Consider the following 26,991-nt stretch of genomic DNA (forward strand, 5'->3'; position numbering starts at 1 on the left):
AAAGGGAATGAGAGAACTGGGTCTGACCCTGGAGGGATAAGTAGGATTTGTATACATGTATAATGAAAAAGAACTTTCCAGGTAAAGAGGGAGATTGTATTAATATGTATCCACATGTAGCATATTGTAGATATTAGAATCAAAGCTTCTCAATCCCTCCAGGATCTCATGTTTGGAAGGCTTTTTGTTACATGTCAGTCAGCTTGGCAGTGAGGGACAGAGCACAGGCTATAGGCTTTGAAGGAAGAAATATCTAAGTTTGAGTCTCACCTCTACTATACCAGACGATTTTGAATAATGTATATAAACTTTCTATGCCTATTTTTCTCAGCTAATAGAAGTGATACCTATTTTGAGCCTACCATGTCCTAATCTATTTTATTAAATGATGGTTTTGTTGTTTTTAAAAAGATAATTTGAAATATTTGAACTTTTAATGTATAAGATGTTAGAAAGCTTTCCAGTTTCACCTTTAAAATTTCTTCTTAAAGACAACAAAAACAACAAAAAGCTGATGGACTAGTCCCATGGCTGGGAATCAGAGAACCTGGTTCTCTCACTACCCAACTCCCTGTCCTGGCTCACATCATCTCATCTTACTGGGCCAGTTTGCTTCGACCTTTGCTGTCCCATACCGAGACCCATATTTGACTATGAAATGTAGCTAGTTCATATAAAATACACACCACACTTCAGAGGTAAAAATAAAAAAAGGTAAAATATTTATAATTAATATTGAGTATATTTTGAAGTATTTTGCACATATTGGGTTAAATAAAACATATCATTAAAATTAATTTCATTTTTTAAAATTCTTTTCATGAAACTACTAGAAAATTTAAATTACATATGCAGCCCTGGTCTAGATGATCACTAACATCCCTTTCAGCTTTAAGACTCTTCCAGGGATATTGGGGACACGTAATTCTTATCGTGAGATACGAAAGGATTGGTTCGGAGTAGGCGCGGTGGGGCGGGGCCCTGTAGGAAAACACTGACCCCCTTCGACTCGGTCTCGCAGCTGGAAGGACCCCCCGATTCCGGCGCGAGGGCTGCGGGCGGGCCAGCGGGGCCTTCTCTCCAGACTCCCGGCGTTAGGGGAGCAGGGGCGCGCTGGCGGTCAGGCGGGCGGAACCGGGAAGAGGATTCGTTCGTCAGCCTCACGCGCGGAGAAGGAAGCCGACCCACGGCCCTGGGCGGCCGGTGCGGGCTCCTCGGCACGTCCGCAGGCTCCACTGGGCGGTGGCAGCTGCTGAGAGGCTGGAGAACCGAGGGCGGGCCTGGGAGGCGGCCCGGAGGTGGGGCGTCAGCCGGGGCCCGCAGGCGCGGGCTTCATCTGCAGACGCACGGCCTGCGCCCCAGTGCTGAGTTCTCCGAGGTGCAAGGCGACGAGTGGCAAGAGCGGCTATGGGCAGCCACTGGGGCTTCCTGATCGGCCTCCTGGGAGCCGTGTGGATGCTTCGCTCCGGCCACAGCGAGCAGCAGCCCCCGGAGACGGCGGCGCAGAGGTGCTTCTGTCAGGTGAGGGGTGTGCGAGGCCGTGCTGCCCCTCGCGGTGCTCCCAGCCTCCGCCCTGCGCTGTGTCCCGCGCGCCCCGGCAGGTGAGGGGCTGGGGGAGGTGGGGGAGGGCATCTTTGCATCTCCATCGGACCGGCGCGGAACCAGCCTCCTGTGTTTCTGTTCCCTGGCCGGGGCTGAGTTCTCTGCAGCTCGCCTGGGTGGGTGTGGACGGATCTCCTATCACTTCCCATCAGGCGTGGGACGAGAGGTGTGGGTGCACCGGTATGTTTTTACGTAGTTGACTTATGCATTTTTGTTGGTCTTCCCTATCAGGAGAGGGTGTGCACAGTGTGCATGCACACTCAGTATTTGTTATTTCCGCAGAAGCTGGGTTTTTCTAACTTCTAACTTTTCCTGGAACTGCGTACCTGTGCCTGTGCTGGGTGCCCTCGCCAGCCTTTCTGGCCAGGACAGGCTTGTGTGGGTTGGTGGGGGCTGCTGTAAGGTCTCCTTGTCAGGCAGGAGAATGGTTTCCTGTGGCTTTTCTGTGTCTGAACCCAGTGCCTGGTGTCTCTGGGGTTGTGGCTGCCCTTTGGCTCCTTGCCCTGTGTGTCTTTACTGTAATGAGATTCTCTTACTGTGACATCCATATAACTGGTTTGAAATTGGGAGGATGATCCTTACTCCTCACTGCATGAATTTAATTACAGTGTATTAAGATCATTTCCTTCTGTTAGTAACAGATGAGCAAAAAATTAAAAAAACTTCCAGGTTTCTGCATCTATAGTAGCTTGTATTTTAAAGTTATTACTGTTAATATCATTGTTTGGTTGGCTTTTCTTTTGATAAAAAATTACCCTTTATACAAAATCGAGGGTGAGCATTGAAATTGTTCCTTTTAAGTGGATTTACTATTCATTTATTATCAGAAATAACATTTTATGTGTATTGGGCAATACTATTTCACAGAGGACAGAAACACTTTAAATATTACGAGAGGAAGAGATATCTTTTTCACTGTTTTATATCCTTGGATTTTGTTGGTTTGCTGAGTGATTTGGGATTTGAAGTATTATTTGGAAATGTGTTAGAGAAGTTGAAAGGAAGTTGCTGCTTTGCACCTAAGAGATCGAAAAGCTCCTTTACTTTCAGTATTGTAAATGGCACGCAGAAAAATGGTCATTTTTCTTTGATTACAAATATAACACAAAGGTTAGACATTTAAAAAAGTTTAAATATTTAATAAGTAAAGTAGAAAATAGTGACTTTCAAAAAAGCTATTTAGGACTTCTGGTCAAGATGGCAGAGTAGGTAAACGCTGTGCTCTCCTCCTTTCATGACCACATCAAAATTACAACTAAATTATAGAACAACCACCCTTGAGAACCACCTGGAGACTAGCTGAACAGAACTCTTACAACTAAGGATATAAAGAAGAAGCCACTTTGGGACTGGTAAGAGGGGTAGAGATGCAAAATGGGCTAGTCATACACCCATGTGTGGTAGTTAAAAATTGGGAGAGATATCTCAGTGGTGGAATCCCACCCCTGAGGAGGAAGGGGTCCCAGCCCCATACTGTGCTCCCCAGCCAGGAGCACTAGTGCTGGGAAGAGGAGTTCCCACATCTGGCTGTGAAAAACAGTGGGGATTCTGGCTGGGTGAGACAGAGGGCTGCTGGACTCCCAGGCATTCCTCTTAAAGAGTCTGAGCGCAGACTTTATCACTGACAGACCCACTTGTTCTGAGCTCCAGCTCTGGGCAGAAGCTTGAAAAGCATATGGGGAGGAACTGAATTTGGTGTCTGGGTAAGGGCTGGAGGGGCAGCTCTCTCTGCCATTTTATTCGTTTGCGGAGACCTTCCCAAACCCAGCCTGTAGGCACAGGCTGGCGTCAAATCTGAGTCTCCATTAAACTCGCCCCATCCTGGTGATTGCCTGAGAACTTGCCCCCCCTAATTCGCACAGAGGCCCAAACCTCTTTCAGTGGTTGTTACTCACAAGTGGCTGGCTTTGGCACATGCTGTGGGCTTTCTTAAAATCTCTAAAAGGGCCACAAACCCCAAACAAGCAGTAGCTGGCCTTGGCATGCCCTGTACCTCTTGTCAAGCAGCCCTCATCCCAGCACTAGTGGCAGCCAGCCTCAGTTCACAGGATAGCATGCTCCAGGCACCTCCAAGCCCAACACAGGCAGCTACTAATCATGGATCACTTTGTAGCTCCTACCAGGTGACCCTGGGCCAGGCACAGGCAGCAGCAGCCCCTCCCACAAGGCCCCAGAACCAACACACCCGATGACTGGCTTTAGACCACACCAGAGCACCACCCAATTAGCTCCACAAATGACAAACCCAAAGGGTGGACTCAACAGGCACCAGAATCCCGCTACAGGGAATCCCATTCCATGAGGTCAGCTCCCACACAATAGCTCATCTGCTGTAGTCATGGTCTGTCCTCACAGCCAGTCAGCCTGAGCCTCAAGTCCACCCACTGATGGGCCTACAGCCATCAAGGCTCAATTACAATAGGAGGGCACACACAGCCCACACAAAGGACACTCCTGGAAGCACCCAGCTCAGGTGAACAGGAAGAATGTGCCACTGGATCCACAGGACACCTACTACACAAGGCCACCCTGCCAAGACTGGGAAACATAGCAAGTCTGTCTAATATATAGAAACAAACACAGGGAGGCAGTCAAAATGAGAAGACAAAGAAACATGTTCCAAATGAAAGAACAGGACAGAACTCCAGAAAAGGCACTAAACAAAATGGAGGCAAACAATTTACCAGATGCAGAGTTTAAAATATTGGTTATAAGGGTACTCAATGAACTTAAGGGGAGAATAGATGAACTCTATAAGAACTTCCACAAAGACATAGGAAACATAAAAGGCATAGATACCTCAAAAAAGAACCATTTATTTTAGAAATGAAGAATATAATAACTGTAATGAATACATTAGATGGAATCAATATCAGATTAGATGAAGCAGAAGATCAAATCAATGATTTGGAAGACAAAGTAGGGGAAAACACCAAATCGGAAAAGCAAAAAGGCAAAATAATAATTAAAAAATAAGGATAGTTTAAGAGACCTCTAGGACATCATCAAGCGTAACAACATTTGCATCATAGGGGTAACAGAAGGAAAGGAGAGTGAGCAAGGAACTGAAAACCTACTTGAAGAAATAATGACTGAAAACTTCCCTATCCTGTCAAAGGAAATAGACATACAAGCCTAGGAAGTGCAGAGGCCCAAGCAAGATGAGCCCAAGGAGGCCCACACCAAGACACATCATAATTAAAATGCTAAAGGTTAAAGACAAAGAGAGAATCTTAAAAGCAGGAAGAGAAAAGCAGTTAATTACCTACAAGGAAGCTCCCATAAAACTGTCAGCTGATTTCTCACCAGAAACTTTGCAGGTCAGAATGGATTGGCATGAAATATTCAAAGTGATGAAAATGCAAGTTCCTACAACCAAGATTACTGCACCCAGCAAGGCTATCGTTTATAATTGAAGGACAGATAAAGAGTTTCACAAGCAAGAAAAAGCTAAAGGAGTGAATAACTACCAAACTAGTATTACAAGAAGTGTTAAAGGGACTTTTTAAGAAGAAAAAGAAAAAATATGAATAATAAAATGGCAATGACTACATACCTATCGATAATTAGTTTACATGTAAATGGATTAAATGCGCCAATCAAAAGACATTGGGTGGCTGAATGGATAAGAAAACAAGACCCAGGTGTCCATCAATAGATATTTGGATAAAGAAGATGTAGTACATATATAAATGGAATATTATTTGGCCATAAAAAGAATGAAATTTTACCATTTGCAACATGGATAGACCCAGAGGGTATTATGCTAAGTAAAATATGTCAGACAGAAAGACAAATACCATATGATTTCACTTATATGTTGAATCTAAAAAAAAACAAAAGAAATTAACAAACAAGACAGAAATCAACTCATAGATACAGAGAACAAACTGATGTTTGGGAGTAGGGTTGGGGAGCTGGGTGAAAAAGGTGAAAGGATTAAGAAGTACAAATTGGCAGTTACAAAATAGTCACAGGGTTGTACAGTAAAGCAGAGGGAATATAGTCAGTAATATTGTAATAACTATATATGTTGTCAGAGTGGTATTAGACTTATGAGGGAGATCACTTTGTAAGTTATCTAAAGATCTAACCACTATACTGTACACCTGAAACTAATATAATATTGAATATCAACTGTAATTTAAAAATTAAAAATAACAAAAAAGTTAGTTTCACTCCCCCCAAAACAAAATAAAATAAAGTATTTAGTATTGAAAGACGATTTCCAATATAACATTTTAACAGCATGCTAGAAATTAGATAATGGGATAAAAGTACATGTTGAGCTTTCCGAGTTTTGCCCCAATAACCTTTTCAAATACCTGACTAAAATATGGGAGCTTTAAAATTTTTTCATTTATTTTCTTTTTCTTCTGATTTATGTTTAAACTTTTTTCCCTCTGATAGTGTTTTCAAGATTTAAATACTCTCCCAACTCAAAAATCTGTTAAACCTCTTTCTTTTTTTTAGAACAAGAGTGGCTATCTGTTTTTCTTTTCAGGGTCAACTTTTTTTTTATTAGTTCCGGGTGTACAAAGCAATATGATAGTTAGATATTTACACCCCTCACAAAGTGATAATCCTTGCCCCAAATCTAATACCCCTCTGACATTGTATATAGCTGTTACTATACCATTGACTATATTCCCTATACTGTACTTCACATCTTTTCAGGGTCAACTTTTTTTTTTTTTTTTAGTATGCAAGCAGGGTTTATTAGTGATACATTCTCAGGGAAGAGAACAGGCCTAGCCCAGGTTGGGGAGAGGGAGAAATGGGGGTGGGAGGTGGGGGAGAGAGAGAGAGAGAGAGAAAGAGAGAGAGAGAGAGCGCGAGAGAGAATGTGGGTGAGAGAGTTGGCTCAAAAAAGGGCTCAGGGTCAACTTTAAAAATTAATAAATTGAGGGTCACATACTAAAAAACACTTTTAAGAGAAATTTAAAATGATCTACTTAAATAAACTTGAGAACACAGATCATCAATTCTAATTCAATAAGTGAAACAAAAGTATACTTTAGTTCTGTTATGGTCAGTAATAGAAGGCATGGGGGTAAGGGAAGAAAAGACAGTGATGAAGAGAAAAATGAAGACAAGCATATAGATATGCACAGAAAAGCAGAAGGAGAGAGAGAGAGATAAAGAAAAGAGATGGAGAAAGAAAAGATAAGGGGAGATGAATGGTCGAAAATATTTATTCAACAAACATTTATAAACACTGACAAGAATGTTTGGAATACAAATATTACTATGGCGTTATCCCTGCCCTGAAGAGCTTACAGTTTAGTGAATAATATTCTTTGGGATTTGGGGAGAGGCAGGGACCCTGAGCGTTTAGAAAAACAAGTTAGTAAATAGTGTTAGAAACTAAATTAAAAACTAAAATTTCACCTTATGTTTGGAAATACAAGTGAAAATCTTCTCTGGTTCTATGTGCAATATTCAATTACTGCAAAGTCCTGTTGATTCTGTTTTGTTAATACTTAGTCATATTTCTTTTCTCCCTTCCTATTTCCAGTCCCTCTTACCACTTCTTTGAGTTACTTACCTAATCACCCCTCTCCACAGTTTTGCATGGCTACCTGGCTTGTAGTAGGGCTTCAGTTAAAAGCATATCAGTTCTTATTTGAGCTACAGCAGCATGTAGTTACTTATTCAACCTTAGAAAATCAGTGAAGTAAAATGTACAAAGACCTACAAATAATCAGATTAAATTCAACAAGCCTACAGTGAATGAGTTTTGAGAGATCAAAAAATGAATTAAGAAAATTAAAACTTTAGTCCTAATTCTTGACACTCCAGAGTTCTGAGCTGGTATATAATTGGTATTCAGCAAGTATTAGGGAAATTATGATACAAGATGTGAACACTGCTAGCAGGAGTATATTCTTCTAATTATTCTGCTTAGCGAGCAAGCCATTTGCATGTTTTTCTGGAATTGATCTTTCAGATGGTTTGGCTCCAAATGAATCTTTAAAGTTAGTTACTACATATGCCTGTTAGTTGACATTAAATCCTACTAAAAACATTTTCACTGTATGTTGTTAAGGTCTTTTGGTAACAGTAGTGCTTTAGTATTATTTGCTGGAAATATGTGAATAATTGTCTGGGACTTGTAAGTCTTCCTTATATATAAAGCCTCCCATCCCATTTTAAAAAATAATTCTATTAAATTTTTTTTTTTACACAGAAAATTGGGCTTTTTTCCCTTTTGGTGTACAAGTCTATGTATAGTTTGTGTAAACAATCCCATAGTCAGGACTTGCTCTTTCTTTAAACCAAAATACGTAGTACTTGTATTTCTTATAATAGATATGGGCTTGAAGTTTCAGAGTTTCTTATTTCTCTTTCACAATTATTGCCTCATTATCTTTGATTAGAGTGAATGAATGTAACAGAACTTTAGTCCCAACTCATGGAATCCCAGGATGCATTTTAAAGAAGTAACTTCAGAAATATTGAAGCTCAGATATGGAGGCAGTATGGATGTCTTTTCCATTTAAATTAATTAGAAACAAAAATTAATTTAAATTAATTAGAAACAAAAATTAATTTAAATTAATTAGAAACAAGCATGCTAAAACATTTTGACTACATAGGAGTTCACAACCTTAATATGGCTAGTGCTGATAACGCTCATATCCACTTATTTAAATGCAGCAAATCTCTATCAGGCTAATGAAAGGGAAGTAGCTCAGATGAGCCAAAATGGCTTCTTGGAAAACAGATTATTTCTCGTTTGGAGTGCATTGTAAATGCACTCCACATACATGTATTTTAGCAGATTTATCTGTCTGGTGTCTTGTTTAGGTCAATTTTAAAAATAGTTTTTAATTTTTAGAGTGGCCGGACCATGGAAGAAACACTTGATAATAATTTGGGTCACGGGTAGAGATATGCCCAGGATTAAAACTTAGAGGGATCTTTGAAACAGGTTACACTGGAAAGATGTCCATTGACTCTGACTGAGTGCTTGCTACATTCCAGGCTTTTCTGAAGAAAGCATGTGGAACAAAGAGTGTTTCACATTGGTTGCTATACTTTGGGTCATTTAACAACAATTTAAAGTTATAGCAAAACCAAAACTTTAAAGCAGAAGTAGCTCTTAGCATTTATTCTATGTCCTTAGTATAGAATCTTTGGCGTTTTCATGCTTTTGTTACTGAATAAATACTTTTTATGTTCTTTTTTATGTTCACAAAACACAATAAACTTAAATACAACTAAAGTTATTTGCCAAATAAAGTGCACTTTGAGCACTGTTAAAAGGTATTTTGTGTTTCATATGAGTATGAGGAATATATTCTTACAGTGCTTTTGGAAAAAAGTGATAATCTGTGGAAGGACTAGAAGTTCTTGGTACACAAGGAAACTAGAGAGTTTTTGTTTTGTCTTTCATTGCAAACGAAAGGATACCTCTTACTAGAGAATAGGGAACAAGCCGGCCAGTGTTATTTTCTTTTCTCTTGCCTTTTATACAGTACTTTGGTATCTCGTTCAAACCAATCAGAACCAACGGAGAAAGTAATAGAGGCTCCTCTCACAGCTGACTTTTGGTTATCTAGTTCAATGTCCCATTGGGATTACAGATGTAAGATTTTTGGAAAGCTTTTACTGCAAACTTGACCTATTTTTATTTTTTTTTAATTCATTAAAAAAATGTTTTAGGTTGCTTTGGGGAATAGTAAGATCTTTTTCACTGGAGGCATTTAAGCAATGGTAAAGTAATAATAATGATTAACGGTTACTGAGCATTTTACTTTATGTCATTTTATTTTAATATCAACATTGAGATGGAAGCTATTACTTTTTTAAATTTTGTATTCAGATAAGAAACTGAGGCCTACAGAGGTTAAAAAATGTGGGTAAGGTCAACAACTAATAAGTGGTAGAGATGGGATTCAACACTAGAAGGCCTGACTCCAGAGCCTGGATGCTAACCATTGTGATTCACTGCCTCCTCCTTGAGGGTGTATAGGAGGGGATGGCTGTGTTGCTTGACAGGCTGCAACGGAAGGTCTTCAAAGTCTTTCCAACTCTTAAGAGACTAGAACTTTAAACTGGGTGATGCTATGTCAGCCTACTTGGCCTTCATATCTACCATCCCTCGACAAGAGTCTTTGAATTGCCACCTGTTAGTTTGGGCCCCTACCCATGTCCTGAAACCTAGAGCAGTGAGCTTCAATGTTAGCATGCCTCAGTCACTTTGTGTGTATGAGGGAGTGCATTTTTAAAAAGTTCTGATTTCTGTGGTATGGCCAGAATTCTGTTTCACTTTGGGAGATAGACGTAGTAGTTATTCAGCACCTTAGTACATTCTGAAGGGTGGCATCAAGTCATCCTTGTTACAGATCAGCACCCATCTTTTGGTCTTAGTTGAGGTACTATTGGGTCTATTAACTGGATTTCTACCTTAGTCTTTTTCTGAGACTATTCTGGCCACATTCCTGGTTCTATAGTTTCTAGAACTGGGCCTGGAATCACACCTGCCAGACTTCCTGCCAGGGATCAGGTTCTGATACCTGCCGGCAGGTTTATCCAAACAGTTAGATGACTTAGATTTCCAAATATCTTCCTTTGTCTCCTTTGCTGGGCTTTCTTCATCTACTGAAACTCCTGCCACACCCCATTCTACCATTAGCTGTCCTATCTGTTGTAGTTGGAAATACTTCCTACTTAATTGCTAAGGTAAATGGCAGAAGATTTTTAAGTCTACCATTGTCCTGCCTTCTCTCCCTTTGAGGTCTCTATGCTTGAAGCCACCTCTGCTCAGGATGCATCTTGCATTCCTTTCTGGTTTGGGGCCTCTTACAGTTTCCTTTGTAATTAGTATGTGGATTGGTAGAATGTTAGATGCAAAGGATTGTTGACCTCCGCTGCTTGCTTTCCTTACTCGGTGAGTGCATTCCTGCCACTTGAGCTTGTGTGGCCTGGGGCACTAAGTACCACCATAGGTGACATGGTGGTACATAGTTATGCTTAGATGGTGTGATACTGCTCTCTAGTGAATGATAATGTCAGTGGACAGCATTCATTTATTCATTCACCCACCCATTCCACAAATAACTATTGATCATTCACTGTGTGCTTTCTAGAAGTACAGTGCTAAGTAGTGGGCATTCAAAGATGAACAAACATTATTTTTCTCTCAAGGGTTTTAAACTCTAATGGGTGGGAGTCAAATAGTTCAATACAGTGAGAGGTAATTCTAATGTAGGAGCATGTGGAATGTCATGGGAGCACAGAGGAGAGGCAAGTTGGATGAGTGGTACTCCAGGGGCAGCTTCCCAAAAGATATGATGCCTGAGCTTGAGTGTTGAAGATAACATTTTTACCTTAAAATTGAATTCCTCAGAGGAAAAATAAGTGGCTTTAAACCATTTCTCTCAAGTTTCTTGTGTGTGGTTTTTTTTTTTTTTTTTTTTTTTTTTTTTTTTTGTGACTTAATGTGTCTGTCTGGCATGTGTCCCTTTGGCCTTAGCAGTCTTTGTGCCTGTTATTCTTTGTATAATAGTTTGTCTGCAAGGGGAGAAAACAGTAGATATTTTATGTCCTTAGAAGTTCTGCTTGTAAGTCTCAAAAGAAAGAGGCGTGAAAAAAAAAGATCAAATCATCTAGGTTAGAAGCACTTTTGTTTTGATGGTACCCATACTTATGGCTCTAAATTTATTGTACGCGTATACTCAGTGATCATTTAACAGGAAACAAGGACATATTTGCATATGAAATAAAAATAGTTATTACAGTGACAAGTATGTAGATCAGATTACTAGAAACTGAATTAGTTAGTCCAAAACAAATAAGACAAGCAAATGGGTAAAAAAAAGCTTAGCTCTTGAATATTGCTGTCATCATCCTAAGTATTTATATCTCTTAGGTGAAAAATTTTCATTACTGTTTTGTGATGCTCTGATATTAAAGATAGCATAGGATTTTACCTATTCCAAAAGGAAAACATCTAAATTCAGTATTTCAATAAAGTATTGTTTCCTTCCTTACCATTAGATTAAAAAAAAATGTTTTTTGTTGACAGCAAAGCAAACGTTGTTTATAATGCAAATATACAGACAAAAGTATGATAAGGATCTCTTTTCTGCAGCGTGCTGTGTATATATATATATTTTTAATTCTATATTCTATTTATTTTTTAAAAATCATGATGTGTTTGTTACTTACTTAAACCAATGTTTAATTCTGTTAGGTGTTTGCCTAACCCCAAATAAACATCTAAGAATTTTAGTTTCCCATTTGATAACATTATCTGATTATAATATGATTTTCCTTTGTATCCTTGTATAGGTACATTTAATTGTTTGATTCAGTAAATACAGTTAAGACATTAGTTTTAAGCACTGAAAGATCAGGATTCACTTTGTGGACAATTTTCCCCTTCAGTGTTGCTAATGATAAGTAATTTCTGAGCACCATTTCAAACCTATAAAAATGGTCACGGCCCAATATTTGAGGGTTGTTAGATCTTTATAATAAATTACTATTTGTCTTATAAATTCAGTATCAATTCTTTTTATACATTCAACAAGCTTGTCTCTGACCTACACATCCTATAGGAAACTACAATCAAGGAGAGACAGAGACAACTGAATTATAAGAATATAGACTCTCAGGAAAGCCAAGGATGGGAATACAAGTGGGCTTCAAGAAAGATGAGTGGAAGTGGGAGCTGGAGAACCTTAGGGAGTCTAGGTGGCATATGTTGTCTGTCTCCTATCTCTGCTTCTTTGTGTATCTTTTAAAATCTTTCTCTGCTAACTGGCTCATATGTTCCTCATGATAGAATACGGGCCGAGTTTACTAGTTTACTGGTTTAGGCACAGGGAGAGATCTCTCTCTCTTAGTCTCAGTTCCAGATTCCTGGAGAAGGGACCATGACCTGGTTTGGGTCAAATGCCCACCCCGTCAGGCTTGGTGGGCAGGGTTACAAAGTGGCTGCAGGGGACCAAATCTTTGGGTGTGGATGTGTCATTATGAGCTCAGTACATCCTACGAAAAAGATCCACTGCATTTTTCTAGGTCTATAGTAAGAGCAATAGCATTACTAGATTATTGCTCTACTCTATCTCAGAATATTATATACTCAAAGATCTTTTGGGGAAGAAGGAGGATATGTTGTCTCTTGGGGGCTTTCATCATAACCATGTGAAGAAAAAGAACTCTGTTGCATCTAAGACATTTTGATTTAATATTTCATTTTCTTTGTAACAGGTTAGTGGTTACTTGGATGATTGTACCTGTGATGTTGAAACCATCGATAAATTTAATAACTACAGGCTTTTCCCAAGACTACAAAAACTTCTTGAGAGTGACTACTTTAGATATTACAAGGTATTTTTATTTTTTTGTATAAGGATACTTAAAGTTTAAATGGATAATTACATTTTCTTAGGCATTAGTAAGCTTCAAAATTATGACGACATTAAAATTAATTAAAATTAAAATTACTAAAAATTGATCAAGGCTATGTTAGGAAAATTTAGTTCATAAGAGTGAACCATGTGGTTCTGAAACTACTCACTGGATACTTTTAATTTCAATAACTGAGTTTTGCATTCAAGAATTAGAAACTAGTTGGTTAAACTGAAGTCAGAACAGAAACTATTATATGTATTGATATCAAAATCGTGACTTGTTCATAATTTTCTAAAACATCAGATTTATTTCAATTAATTAAAATAATTAAATATTTTTGAGAAGCATGACTTTATTCGGACCTGTATTATTTTAACTAGTCACTTGTCATATTTTATCTTGAGATATCTACTGAAAGAGTTCAGAAAACCTGAACATTGGATTATGGAACTATAGTCTGAGTTCACAATTGTCTCACTGTTCTACTTCGTTAATAGTTACTTGCTTAAAATGAATTTGAGTTGCACAAATATGAGTTGATCGGAGCCACTTTGGCTCTTAGTTGCCATCTGTTTAGGCTTTGTTTAGTAGCAGTCTGTGTCTTTCTACCCAAGTCTACCAATTTACTAACATCAGCTACACATATATATGTTATCATTGGAACTTGACAATTGGTAAATGAAAGAAATAGAATAATTGCAGCCAATATCATGACCAGGTTATAGTATCATAACGCAACGTCTGTCAATTATAGACTTTCTACATTTAGAGATTTTTAAAAACTTTTTTCTATTATTATTTTACAGGTAAACTTGAAGAGGCCATGTCCTTTCTGGAATGATATCAACCAGTGTGGAAGAAGAGACTGTGCTGTGAAGCCTTGTCAGTTTGTAAGAACCATGTATATATACATTTAAATATTGTTACATCTTTTTTTCAAGTAATTGCAACTTTTTAAAAGGGGCCAATATAACTAAAGTAATATTTTAATCCTTAGGCTAAATATAATGTTAATATTTACATATTATTAAATTATCAATACAAAACCTATTTTGAATTATCCTGCCTTCATAATAGAATTAAAATTTTGTGGTTAATATAATCCTTTTACTTATTAGTGAGATTAATACTAATACGACTTAGCAGCTGTTTTTGACTTTATGATGGTGTGAAAGCAATATGCATTCAGCAGAAACTGTACTTTGAATTTAAAATTTTGATCTTTTGGCTAGTCATATGCGGTACCATACTCTCTTGTAATGCTGGCAGTGGCAGCAAGATGAGTTTTGCCAAACTACAGGCTAATGTGAATGTTCTGAGCATGTTTAAGGTCGGCTAGGCTAAGCTATGATCTTCGGTAGGGTAGCTGTAGTCAGTGTATTTTGACTTAATTATATTTTTCAACTTGTGATGGGTTTATTAAGATACTACCCTATCGTAAGTCGAGGAGCATCACAGTTCTTTAGGCTTGATATTGTTTTTCTTCTTATATCTTACCAGAACAAAGTTATGTTTATAGTGTAATCAAATGAAATTAACCAAGGTAGAAACAAAATTCCTCCCTTTTTTTTCCTAAGTGTATTATTTTTCTTGGATTTCCTTGGGTGGGGAAGGGTTGGACAAAATACCTGGTTTTATGTAGGAATTCTCAGAGCATTAAGATTTGAAGAATTCTATTCTAAAAGCAGAGAATTTTACACTTTTCAATGAAGTCTTTTTTTTGCCCTTAAAAGTATACATTTTTATTTTACTATTTTTATTGTAATAAAATATACATAACATAATATTTACCATTTTGAGTTGTGTCGTTCATTGGCATGAAGTACTTACATTGTCATGCCATCATCACCATCATCCATTTCCCGAACTTTTTCCTCTTCTCAAAGTGAAACTTCCATGCTCATTAAGCAATAGTAACTTCCTGTTCCCTCACCCCTCTAGGCCCTGGGAACCACTAGTCTGGTTTTTTCCCCTATGAATTTGACTATTCTAGATACCTCATATAAGGGGAATCATTACACTATTTGTCCTTTTGTGTCTGGCTTATTTCACTTATCATAATGTTTTCAAGGTTCTCCTATACTGTAGCATGTATTACAATTTTATTCCTTTTTAAGGCTGAATAACATTCCACTGTATGTGTATACTATATTTTGTTTATCCATTTACCTGTTGATTGACTTTTGGATTGTTTCCACCTTTTACCTATTATGAATAGTGCTGCTGTGAAGTTGGGTGTACAAATTTCTTTTGAATTCCTACTTTCAGTTTTTTTTGGGTATATACCCAGACCTAGAATTGCTGGATCATTTAGAAATTCTATCTTGAATTTTTTGAGGAATGTTATGCTGTCTTTCACAGGGGCACCATGTTCCATTCCCACCAGCAATGCACAAGGATTTCAATCCTCATCTTGACTAATACTTGCTAGTTTCTGTTTTTTTGAATAATAGCCATCCAAATGGGTATAATGTGGTAGTATAATTTTGAGCAGTTTATTTTTATGCATGTACAAGTGGCTAGATAGACCTATCTAACATGTGGAATTAAGGCAAATGTAAAATATTATTTAAGGGTATTTTATCATTAGATGAATGAGAAGCATGTTTTTAATTATATTACTCCTCATAGAAACAGTATTGAAAATTGAAGGATTAACTTATGTAACACCTTGTGTTACTATGATTAAAGCATGAACGTATCATTACAGTGATATTATTAATTTATATGTTTCATTTTACTTCATAAGTTCTAGCACTTATATTTAATAATAGGAAAAATAGTTGGGAAAATTAAAATTTACCAATAACTTATTCATTCGACTCACTAAAAATGCCAAAAATATGGTAGATACTTCATAATGTCATTTCATTGCAATTATACATTGAATGGGCTATTATTAACATTAGCTGGAACAAGTATATAGTTTTACAATGATTACAAATTTGAATCTCATCTTGAAACAGCAATTATTTCTGATTGTTGTTAATGAAGTATAGAATTAGGGGACACCACCTTGAGAAGAAGATTGCAAGGGGCAGAAAACCTGAGAGATGTTTAGTATCAAGTAATAGATTATTGATTCCCAAGTGGACAGACTGAGGGTGAGATCTATTTTATTGTACAATCTAGAAAAAATGAACAATTTTAGCATTTAACAAATGCTAAAAGATAGATGTTTATAGCTTTGCTTGAAGTCATAGAAATGCTAAACAAAGAATCAAATGAAAGTTAGCAATTTGTAATGGGAAACTGAGACAGACTCTAGTAATTTCACCTTCTGCAGAACTGGGGCGGGATTGCCTTTCATGCCAGTAGTCTGCCTTTTCCTTGAGCTGGTCTCACAATGAAGAGAAAGCTTTTCCTTTAAAAAATAGTTAAATTATGTTTATCCACCAAAGTATATTAGTTTATAATTATACATATATATGACACATATATATGTATAAAATGTGTAAATAAAAGGATTATATTAACTACAAAATTTAAATTCTATTATGAATTATATATATATATACATCTTATATATATAATTCATAATAATAAATATGTACATACTATATATGTGTGTATACACATACATGGTGTGAGTAAAAAAATACAGTGAAGGTTGAAATTAAAAATTGGGCGACCAATTGGCTCAGTGGTTAGAGTTCAGTGCTCATAACATCAAGGTCGCCGGTTCGATTCCCACATGGACCAGTGAGCTGTACCCTCCACAACTAGATTGAAAACAGTGACTTGACATGGAGCTGATGGATCTTGGAAAAACGCACTGTTCCCCAATACTCTACCCCCAAAAAAAATTTTAAAAAGAAAGTTATAGTAAAAGACACATTGCCATTAATCCCTCTCAAAATACGCCTCCCCTCAAAATACTCTCCCTTGCTTCAAACACACTTATTTCATCATTCTTGCCACTTTCTGAAGCAGTTCTGGAAGTCCTCTTTCATGAATTTTTTTTAATTAGTTTCAGGTGTATAAAACAATGTAATAATTAGACATTTCACCCCTCACAAAGTGATAATCCCCCTCCCCCAAGATATTGCCCTTCTGATATTGTATATATCTCTTACAATTCCATTGACTTTATTCCCTATGCTGTATTCCATATCCCATGACTATATATATATTATAGTTGACATACAATATTATTCAGCTTCAGCTTCAGGTGTACAGTGCAGTGGTCAAGCATCTATACCATCCATGAAATGGTCTCCCTAATAAGACATGTGCCCATCTGACACCCTACAAAATCTTTACAACATTATTGATTGTGTTCTCCAAACTGTCTTTCATATACCCATGGCAATATTGTAGTTACCAATTTGTGCTTTCTAATCCCCTCCCTTTCTTTAGTTGCGCTATCGTGGTTGCCTCAGTGTCCTGAATAGATTTAAAACGTTTACCTTTCATGATCATTTTGACTTTGGGGAGAGCCAGAAGCCTCAAGGTGCCAGATCGGTGAATAAGGTGAATGAGGACACACCATAATATTTTTATTTGACAGAAATTGCTGTACCAGAGTGATGTATGACACGGAGCCTTTCTGTTGTAATCACAAAATATGGTGAATGCTGCTGCCAAGTGCCATTCAATGGAAAGGCAGGGTCCTTCAACCTGCAAAGTGGCGCGTCGCACCTTAGTAACAGTGTGTGACAAGTTTCCATTTGTGTGGTGCAGTCAGTCGGGTGTGAGCTATGGTTGAGAGAAAGTGTGTTCTGAAGTGTGCAGTATGTCATCCTCCATCATGACAACACTCTGTGTCACACATCGCTTATGGTATATGGCAATTTCTGACAGATAAAAACATTACAGTGTGTCCTCATCCACCTTATTCACCAGATCTGGCACCCTGTAATTTCTGGCTCTTCCCCAAAGTCAAAATGATACAGGACATCGAGGCAGCCACGACAGTGCAACTAAAGACACTCATGAAAGAGGACTTCCAGAACTGCTTCAGAACATGGCAAGAACAATGGGATAAGTGTGTTTGAAGCAAATGTTTTCTAGGGGGGTTAATGGCAATGAGTCTTTTACTGTAATAAATTTTTTTAAATATAAACATTCACCATACTTTTGATCACACCTCATATGTACATGTACACACACACACACACACACACACACACACACACACTGGTTGTTCTGTCTGTTTGGAGATCAATTCAATTAATATATCAAAAAAATTAAAATGGTGCTTATCTTTGGACCTAGCAATTCTACTAGGAACCATGTTTCCCTGAAAATAAGACCTAGCTGGACAATCAACTATAATATAATGTAATATAATGTAATGTAATATTATATAAAATAATATAATATAATATATAATACCTGGTCTTATAGTAACATAAGACCCAGTCTTATATTATATTATTACATTATATAAGACATGGTCTTATATTATAGTAAAATAAGACCGGGTTTTATATTAATTTTTGCTCCAAAACATGCATTAGAGCTGATTGTCTGGCGAGGTCTTTTTTTCGGGGAAACACGGAATTTCACTACTAAAATAATTAAATGTTGAAAGGTAACTGTAAAGCAGTACTGAATTTTGTAAAGGTGTCGATTCTGCTGCAATTAGTATGTAAATTTGGCATGGTTTATTGTATGAAAAAAATAGAAGTCATCTAAGTACCTGCCAGAAGAAGAATATACATTGACCCAGTTCAAAGTCTGAAAGAGTACACAATAAAGTGATTGTCTTTGTGTGGGTCCTTCACTTTGGGCAGGTGTACTCTAACTCAGGAATATGCATTGGGCACTGCAGTTTACAGAGTTCTCCCACATACATCATTATCTCTACTCACAGCATCACTTTGACAATAGACAGATAGGTCCTGTAGTTAATAAGTGACCAATGCATGACTAAAAACCATTACCCTTTTCGTCTTAAAAGAACTAGAGCTTCTTTAAAAAAGAATTGATTTCAAGACTGGACCAAGAAATATGCCAGAAGAGCTTGGAATATCTTGTCATAACAGAAAACAGAAAGTGCTGCTAAAGATTACTGGGGTATTATCAAAATTACACAGGTGCAAATATCAAGTCAGTACTTAGTGGGTCCCCTAGTGGCCAAATGTAGACTATTTGAGCATCAAAAGGAATAATAGCTAAGTAACTATTTACATTTCCATGTTGTAATATATGATCAGCAATCCATAGAATAATTTGTTGTTGAATATTTTGTTTACTTGTAATAATATAAAAACTGCCTAACTATTCTCAGTTAAAAAAAATTGTTAACTTCAATAACTTCTTTTTTCTCATAAATCATAGAAATTTAAAATACTTTTTAGAAGATAGAATAAATATATAAAAACATTTTTTCTTTTTCAGGATGAAGTTCCTGATGGAATTAAATCTGCAAGCTACAAGGTATGTACATATATTTATTAATATGTGTAGTATCTTGACAAAAAACTTGAATAATTCTTTTCCCTTGCCAGCTACTACTCCACTTCTCTGCTCCCCTTTAGAGTGAAACCCGTTGAGACTTATTTGTACTCAGTGGCTCCAGTTCTTTTGTTCAACCTTTTATTATGGAAAGCATGAAAGAGAAATAAAAGTAAAGAAAAAAGCATGTACCCATCACCCAGCTTCAGCAATTATCGATGTATTGTCAGTCTGTTTCATTTGTACCTCCCACTTCATTCTCCCAGTCACTTTATTTTTTTTTAAAGATTGTTATTGGGGACGGGGAACAGGACTTTATTGGGGAACAGTGTGTATTTCCAGGACTTCTTCCAAGTCAAGTTGTTGTCCTTTCAATCTTAGTTGTGGAGGGCACACCTCAGCTCCAAGTCCCGTTGCTGTTGTTAGTTGCAGGGGGCAGAGCCCATCATCCCTTGCAGGAGTCCAGGAGTTGAACTGGCAACCTTGTGGTTGAGAGCCCATTGGCCCATGTGGGAATCGAACCGGCAGCCTTCGGAGTTAGGAGCACAGAGCTCCAACTGCCTGAGCCACAGGGCCAGCCCTCTCCCAGATACTTTAAAGCCAATGTCAGAAAAATCATTTTGTTTACAAATACTTTATATATACCAGAGGGTGCCAAAAAAGTGTATACACATGACTTGTATTCATCTTTTGTTATCGGTATGTATTGAGTATTACAATTTTAATACAGTTTTTTCCTTTCTTAAAATGTGTAAACACTTTTTGGCACCCTCTTTGTGTACATATATATGTACATATATATGTATATCTATCTCTGTGAGTATATATATGTATATATATATCTGTGCGTGTATACATACATATATATATATATATATACACACACGCACACACACAGATATATATATACATATATATATATGGCAAAGAGATACTTTAAAAACAATATCACCGTAGTCAGGCTTCACATTTCTCCAGTTGTTTCATAGGTGCCTTAATAGTTTGTTTGAAACAGGATTCAAACATATTCCACATACTGCATTTGGTTGTTGTGTCTCTTATGTTTCTTTCTCGCTCTCTTTTTAAATACATTTTTTAATTTTATAGTACTTCTAGACTTATAGAAAAATTCTGAAGATAGTACAGAGTTCCCATATACTCCACACTTAGTTTCCTCTATAATTTACATCTTACATTAGTATGGTACATGTATTACAATTAATGGACCGACATTGATACATTATTACTGACTAAAGTCCATACTTTATTCAGATTTCCTTAGTTTTCTTTTCTTCCCCCTTCCCCCCGCCACATCCCTCCTTCTAAGACCCTTAGTTTTCTACCTAATGTCCTTTTTGTGTTCTAGGATACCATCCAGGATAGCAAATTACATTTAGGAGTCATGTCTCCTTAGGCTCGTCTTGACTATGACAGTTTCTCAGAATTTCTTTGTTTTTCATAAGGTGCTTTTAAGGAGTACTAACTAGTCAGGTATTTGTAGAATATCCCTCACTTGGGATTTGTCTGATGTTTTTCTCATGATCAGAGTGTGGATATGTTTTTCGGAGGAAGACCACAGGGGTGAAGTGCCATTTTCATCACTTCACATCACATCACATCACATCACATCACATCACATCACATCACATCACATCACATCACATACTATGAACATGACTTATCACTGTTAATGTTAACCTTGATCACCTAGCTGAAGTAGTTGTCAGGTTTCTCCACTATAGATGTACCCTTTCTCACCCTTTCCATGCTGTATCCTTTGAGAGGAAATCACTACACACAGTACACACTTAAGGAGTGCTTCCTCTCCTTGAGGATATATCTTTTTGGAATTCTTCAGTGTGGGAGATTTGTATTCTCTCCCTCTATTATTTATTATAGATTCTAAACTAATTTTGCTCATTTTCAATTCCATGTTTTCTTGTTCACACACAAAGAGTGAAGTCATAGCCAATGTACTGGCTCCAATGGCAGAAGTTTGCACCTAGTTAAATAATACTATCAGATGTTTCAAACAGAAAATCATTAAATCCAAAAGTTGTTTGATTTTTTTCACTCAATTGATGGACTCAAAGTAAAGCTTTTGGAAGTTCACTTTGTTGACGGGAAAACATTTGTCACTATTGTGAATGCTAGTATAAATTCATTTAAAGTTCAAAATTGAAGACAAAATTTGTCTTGTGGTGATAACACATATATGAATTTGATTAAAAACAGATGTTCTGGTAAAACGAATGTCCTTATTAAATCAAGAAATCTGTGGAACAGAAATGAATTTACAATTTTTTAAGATACACATAATTCATAATTTGTTCAAATACACTGTGATAGTTTACCAATTAACACAGAAGTAGTAATTGTCAAAACATATAGGTTTTTATGTAAACGATCATAAAATTTTTGAGATGAAGCTAGTAGTGAAAAAAACATTACTATGGCAGGAGTCCTGTGTTTACTGTCCATCAGCAATCAGATTTTATAAATGTTTGAGCTCTTAAAGAACTATTTTGTAAAACAACCCAAGTATCCTGCAGTGGTATTGAAAATTTTTAATAAATGAGCCTCCTAAATGTTGATTACAATTTGTTTAAAATCAATGGAAAGTCATTATTCAAAGTATCAATGAGTAGAATGCTTAAAAAAATTGTCAGCTTTTGAAGGTTTAGCAAATTGCAATTTTTATAACAAAGCTTATAAACAAAAACCTTGACGTTTATTCCTTGTACAAAAATGAGGGAAGAATTGAACATGTTAACTAAGGAAAGTTCAAATGGTACACCAGGTTTAATTCTGACATTTTATAGTTGTCTTTACTTGTAGGAAGAGTCTCCTTTTGATGAAACTCTTGCTTTTAATGGATAAATTTATATTCTGACCTAAAATGGAATGAATTTAAGAAGGCTTACAATTTTGTAAAATGTATATTTGGTAAAACATTTAAAATAATACAAAAAATAGAGACAACTTATTTGATGAGTTTTTTCTTAAATTTTTTTTATTGAAGAAATGTACTTTGGAAGCAGAAGAACAGGACTTGTCAAAATATTTGGGCTAAGATATTTTCACATATTTACCCATAAAGAGAATATTTTCTCAATTAAAAATTATATCTGCAGAGGAGAGTCAATTGAAGGTATTGATAATTTCAAATTGATTAACCATAAAAATTAACTTTGACAAAGATCATGGGAAATTTCATGAAAATTTAAAAATAAGGACAAATTGAAAAAACATGTTTTTCTTCAGAAAAATGCCAATGACTTAGTACGAGACAGATGTGACTTAATTAAACTGATGAAATTATTAAATAGGAACTCAGAATAATTTATTTTGTTTAACTTACGTTTTAACATTCAGATAATTACAAAAAAGTTAAAATTCTTTTGTTTTAAGACACATAAATATGCTATTTTTTGAGCAAATTTTCTCCATTTTTTTGACCTGTATTTTAAACTTTTTATTTTGAAATGATTTCCAACTTATAGACGAGTTACAAGATTAGTATAAAGACATTTTATGTACACTTCATACAGATTGACTAATTTTAGTATTTTGCCTCATGTGTTTTAGTATGTTTTTTCTAAATACATATTTTTATTAATTTCTGAACCACTTTAGAGTTGGTTGAATATTCGTATCATTCTTTTACCCCTTAATACTTAGTTATGTATGAAAGAATTTTATTTTTGAAAATAGTTTTTGAATAGGTCAGCCAGTGTAATCAAGGTTGTTATTTAGTATATAAATGTTTCAAAAAAGTTATATAATTTCAGTTATTTTAATGTTCCCTTTTATTCTCAAAAGTGTCTTAGTCTGGACAGTCATTTGCAAAGGCATCCTAACAATAAGCCTATAATAAGCACAGTATATATTTGTTGAGTGATTGAGTCTGTGGCCTCTTGCTTCCAATGTTGTCTTTCAGCTATGAGGTGGTGATGACTAGTGTGTTGTGAAATGTTATGATCCATACTCACTTCCCCTGTGCCACATACACACCTCTGCAAACATATATAAAGGGATTTAGACACTGAGAAGAGATGTGGCTGGTAAAAAATATATTTTAAAGACCTAAGATATTGGAATACTTTTTATAAGACTTGGTAGGCTCCAGGGCATTTTTAGAATCATGACATTTAGTGTCGTATGGACCTTAGACTCACATGATCTAGTTCAACCACTTATTTTATAGAAAACTGGTGTTCAATATTAGGCCATTAGAAAAGTGGGACGTTGTCTCATGACTCATTCCCTAGTGACTTCCTTAAACTTCAAAAAGTTTCTTAGTGAAGATTTTAGTAATGAGTTACCGGAACTATAATCTATTCTTTTTTGTGTGTCCATAATAGTAAATGTGTTCTCCAACAAAAACAAGGGCAAAGCCGTCTATTTATTTTTTAGCTTCAGGAGCAATGTGAGGGCTTAATTTTTTTTTGTTTTTTTTTTTTTAAGTTTTGAAGCCAAGGAGATGGGTGGTACCAGGTATAAAAGAATCTCAAAGAACTTCAAAATTCTTATTTTTAAGTTTTAAAAATGCAGTAAGTTATATTCTATTTATTCCACTTTTCATTTTAGTATTCTGAAGAAGCCAACAATCTCATTGAAGAATGTGAACAAGCTGAACGACTTGGAGCTGTGGATGAATCTTTGAGGTTTGATATTTTTTTTTTTGGTAGTAGTAGTAGTATTTTATGTTTTTTCATGTGAAATATTAACTTAGAAAAAAAAAAAGAATAACACTATTATCTTTGTTTGAAGTGAGGAAACGCAGAAGGCTGTTCTTCAGTGGACCAAGCATGATTCCTCAGACAACTTCTGTGAAGCTGATGGTATATATTTTTTATATTATGCATTTTGTTTAAAATTGTACCTAAGAAAAAAACAATTCTTTTAAAATGAATTTTAAAAATTCAGTTTTTGTTTGGCAGTTCCTCAAAAAGCTAAACATGGAATTGCCATATGACCTAATAATTCAACTCCTAAGAACATACCAAAAAATACTGAATACAGGGAAACATTTTTTACACCCATGTTTATAGCATCATTATTCAAAATAGCCAAAGGATGGAAACAACCCAACTATCCATGAATGGATGAATGGTACACAGTGTAGTATATACACACAATGGAGGACTATTTAGTTATAAAAAGAAGAAAAGTTCTGATACATGCTACGATGTAGGTTAACCTTGAAAACATTATGCTAAGTAAAATAAGCCAGACACAAAAGGACAAATATCGTATGATTCCATTTATATAAAATAGCTAAAATAGGTAAATTGATAGATACAGAAAGTAGATTAGAGTTTACCAAGAGTTGGAGGAAGGGAGGATGGGGTGCTTTTCTAAGTGGTTACAGAGTTTATGTTTGGGGTCATAGAAAAGTTTGGAAGCAGTGATGATGGTTGCACAACATTATGAATGTAATTAGTGCCACTAAATTGTACACTTGAATATGTGTAAAATGGTGACTTTTATGTTATTTATATTTTACCACAGTAAAAATGTTTAAAAAGAAAACTCAGTATTGAATGTCAGCTATACTTAAAAAATATAGTATATAGTCACGGGATGTAAAGTACAGTATAAGAAATATAATCAATAGTACTGGAAAATCTATGTACTGTGTCAGATGGTAGTAGACTTGTTGGGTTTATCACTTTGTGAGGTATATAAATGTCTAATCACTAAGTTGTTTTGTACACCTGAAATTAATAATAAAAACAGAAAAAAAATGAAAAATCAATTTTTGGAAAAAACTCACCTCCTGAGTTCTACAGTTCTAGTAATATATATATACATATATATATATATATATACATATATATATATGTATAATTTTTGTAATATATATAGGCATTTTGCATAAATAGCTCAAATGTAGAGATTGTACAAACCTGCTTCTAATTTACTTGCATTGGCTTATTAAATAGTTTCCTTAATGATAGTCCATGCTACTTTTGGAAAAGAGAATGATGACCCATGAGTTGTATCTACTACATCTAAAGCTAAGGCAGAGGGCTGGTGCTATTATAATACAGGCACTCTAGAACCCATTAGAACTCTTTGATCAAGATTTATGGATTCTCTGATTCTTCCTTTCCCGAGTGTCTTCCTTTTTATAGTGTCTAGCCTTTTAACTGGCTAAACAACACCAAATCAAACTGAGTTTTGGTATTCTTCTATGGCTCTTTGGGAGCAGATTAATACACTTTTAAAACATTAGTGAAAAGAGTGATACAGATCATTTTAATTACAATCAAACGAGGAAATCTGCAGTTCTCTCCCCACACCCCCCAAAAAGGGGGAAGAAAAAGAGAAAGTACTTATTTTTAATTTTGTGGCTTCTTTTTGGGAAAAAAGAAGAGAAATATATGCTTTCCTTAATATAAAACATGACCATGTTTTGGCACATTTATATATATAATCCTTTATTCCTAATTCCAAAATCTGAAAACTCTGAAAAGTAAGTATTTTTCCCTGAGTTTAGCATAGATTCATTCAGTTTGAATATTTATGTATTTCACAGTAGAAATATTTATGTGTTTCATTAAAAGTTGCTACCCTAGGCCCTACTGGAGTAATAGTCAATATATGTTGCATGTATTTTCTAAAATTTGAAAAGACATGAATTCCAAAACACGTTTCGCCCCAGGAGTGCTGGATAACAAGTTGTGGACATACCAAGATTTAGACTAGTAAAGGAAGGAAGCTAATAGTCTCCCAACCCCCTAATTTTGCCATCTTTTCCACAGGATTCTTTGGCCTAAACATTGCTATGTGAGAGAAAATTAAACTGATAACAGGCAGCACATTTTTTTTTTTTTAGGCCTGCAATGTTAAAGAAAGAATGCTATTAATAATACTTTAACTTCTAGGTGTTAATAAAGTATCCTTTTGAGACAACATGCATACATTTATATAGCAAAGACTGAGAATCAATAATTCACTTCTTATATGGTGGAGTTCTTGTGAATCACTTGTCCATTCATATTTGTTTATTTTGTTAAAGGAGGATGAATATTTAAAAAGAAAGGACAGCTTTATAAGGACTAAATAATTTATGTAAATGATACATGAAGTTTAGAAGGTATTTTATAAATCTAAATTAGAAATTTGAGTTTTGACATCTGGCAAAATATGGTTATAGTAACTTTAAAAAAAATAAAGTTGGGAGACATGAATTTATCATAAGTAAAATTATGAGGCAACTAGTGTTTATCTGTAATTAGGCACAATATGAAAAATTTAATCATTTCTTGGTGGTTAGTTTTCTGTCTTCAAGTAGTAGACGCTGAGCATTATTCATATATTTTAAGAATCAGGGTTATTTTTATGAATTTATTATAATTTGCTACACTGTGCATTACTCTCACAGTTATATCTAGATGCTGTCACTGTGTTGCTTCTAGAAGCAAATTTCCCCCTAATTTATGCCCCCAATATACTGTGAATTGGGGTAAAAATAACCGAGCTTAGTTTTATTTTTGTTTTCGTCTTTTTTTTTTTAATAAGTAGGTACTAGTGAAAACTTGATGGACTTTCTTATTAGCATCTTCCTGCTGAGATTTTTGTCCTCGCCTTTGGTTGTGTTAAGGCCATTTT

The 26,991-nt window shown here is 35.7% G+C and overlaps 1 protein-coding gene across 1 annotated transcript in view; it reads left to right on the plus strand.

Moving 5' to 3' along the window:
• The first annotated feature begins 862 nt into the window (after positions 1–862).
• Positions 863–26,991, plus strand: part of ERO1A (endoplasmic reticulum oxidoreductase 1 alpha) — a 42,622-nt gene continuing 16,493 nt past the window's right edge. Inside the window, exons 1-6 of the mRNA XM_033107469.1 lie at positions 863–1,521; positions 12,826–12,945; positions 13,776–13,859; positions 19,315–19,353; positions 23,962–24,038; positions 24,145–24,215. Of these exons, the coding sequence (XP_032963360.1) occupies positions 1,408–1,521; positions 12,826–12,945; positions 13,776–13,859; positions 19,315–19,353; positions 23,962–24,038; positions 24,145–24,215 (505 nt within the window). The 5' untranslated portion in view covers positions 863–1,407. The remainder of the gene's footprint in view (positions 1,522–12,825; positions 12,946–13,775; positions 13,860–19,314; positions 19,354–23,961; positions 24,039–24,144; positions 24,216–26,991) is intronic.

The sequence above is a fragment of the Rhinolophus ferrumequinum genome, chromosome 6, assembly GCF_004115265.2.
Source record: "Rhinolophus ferrumequinum isolate MPI-CBG mRhiFer1 chromosome 6, mRhiFer1_v1.p, whole genome shotgun sequence".
In the NCBI taxonomy this organism is placed as follows: Eukaryota; Metazoa; Chordata; class Mammalia; order Chiroptera; family Rhinolophidae; genus Rhinolophus; species Rhinolophus ferrumequinum.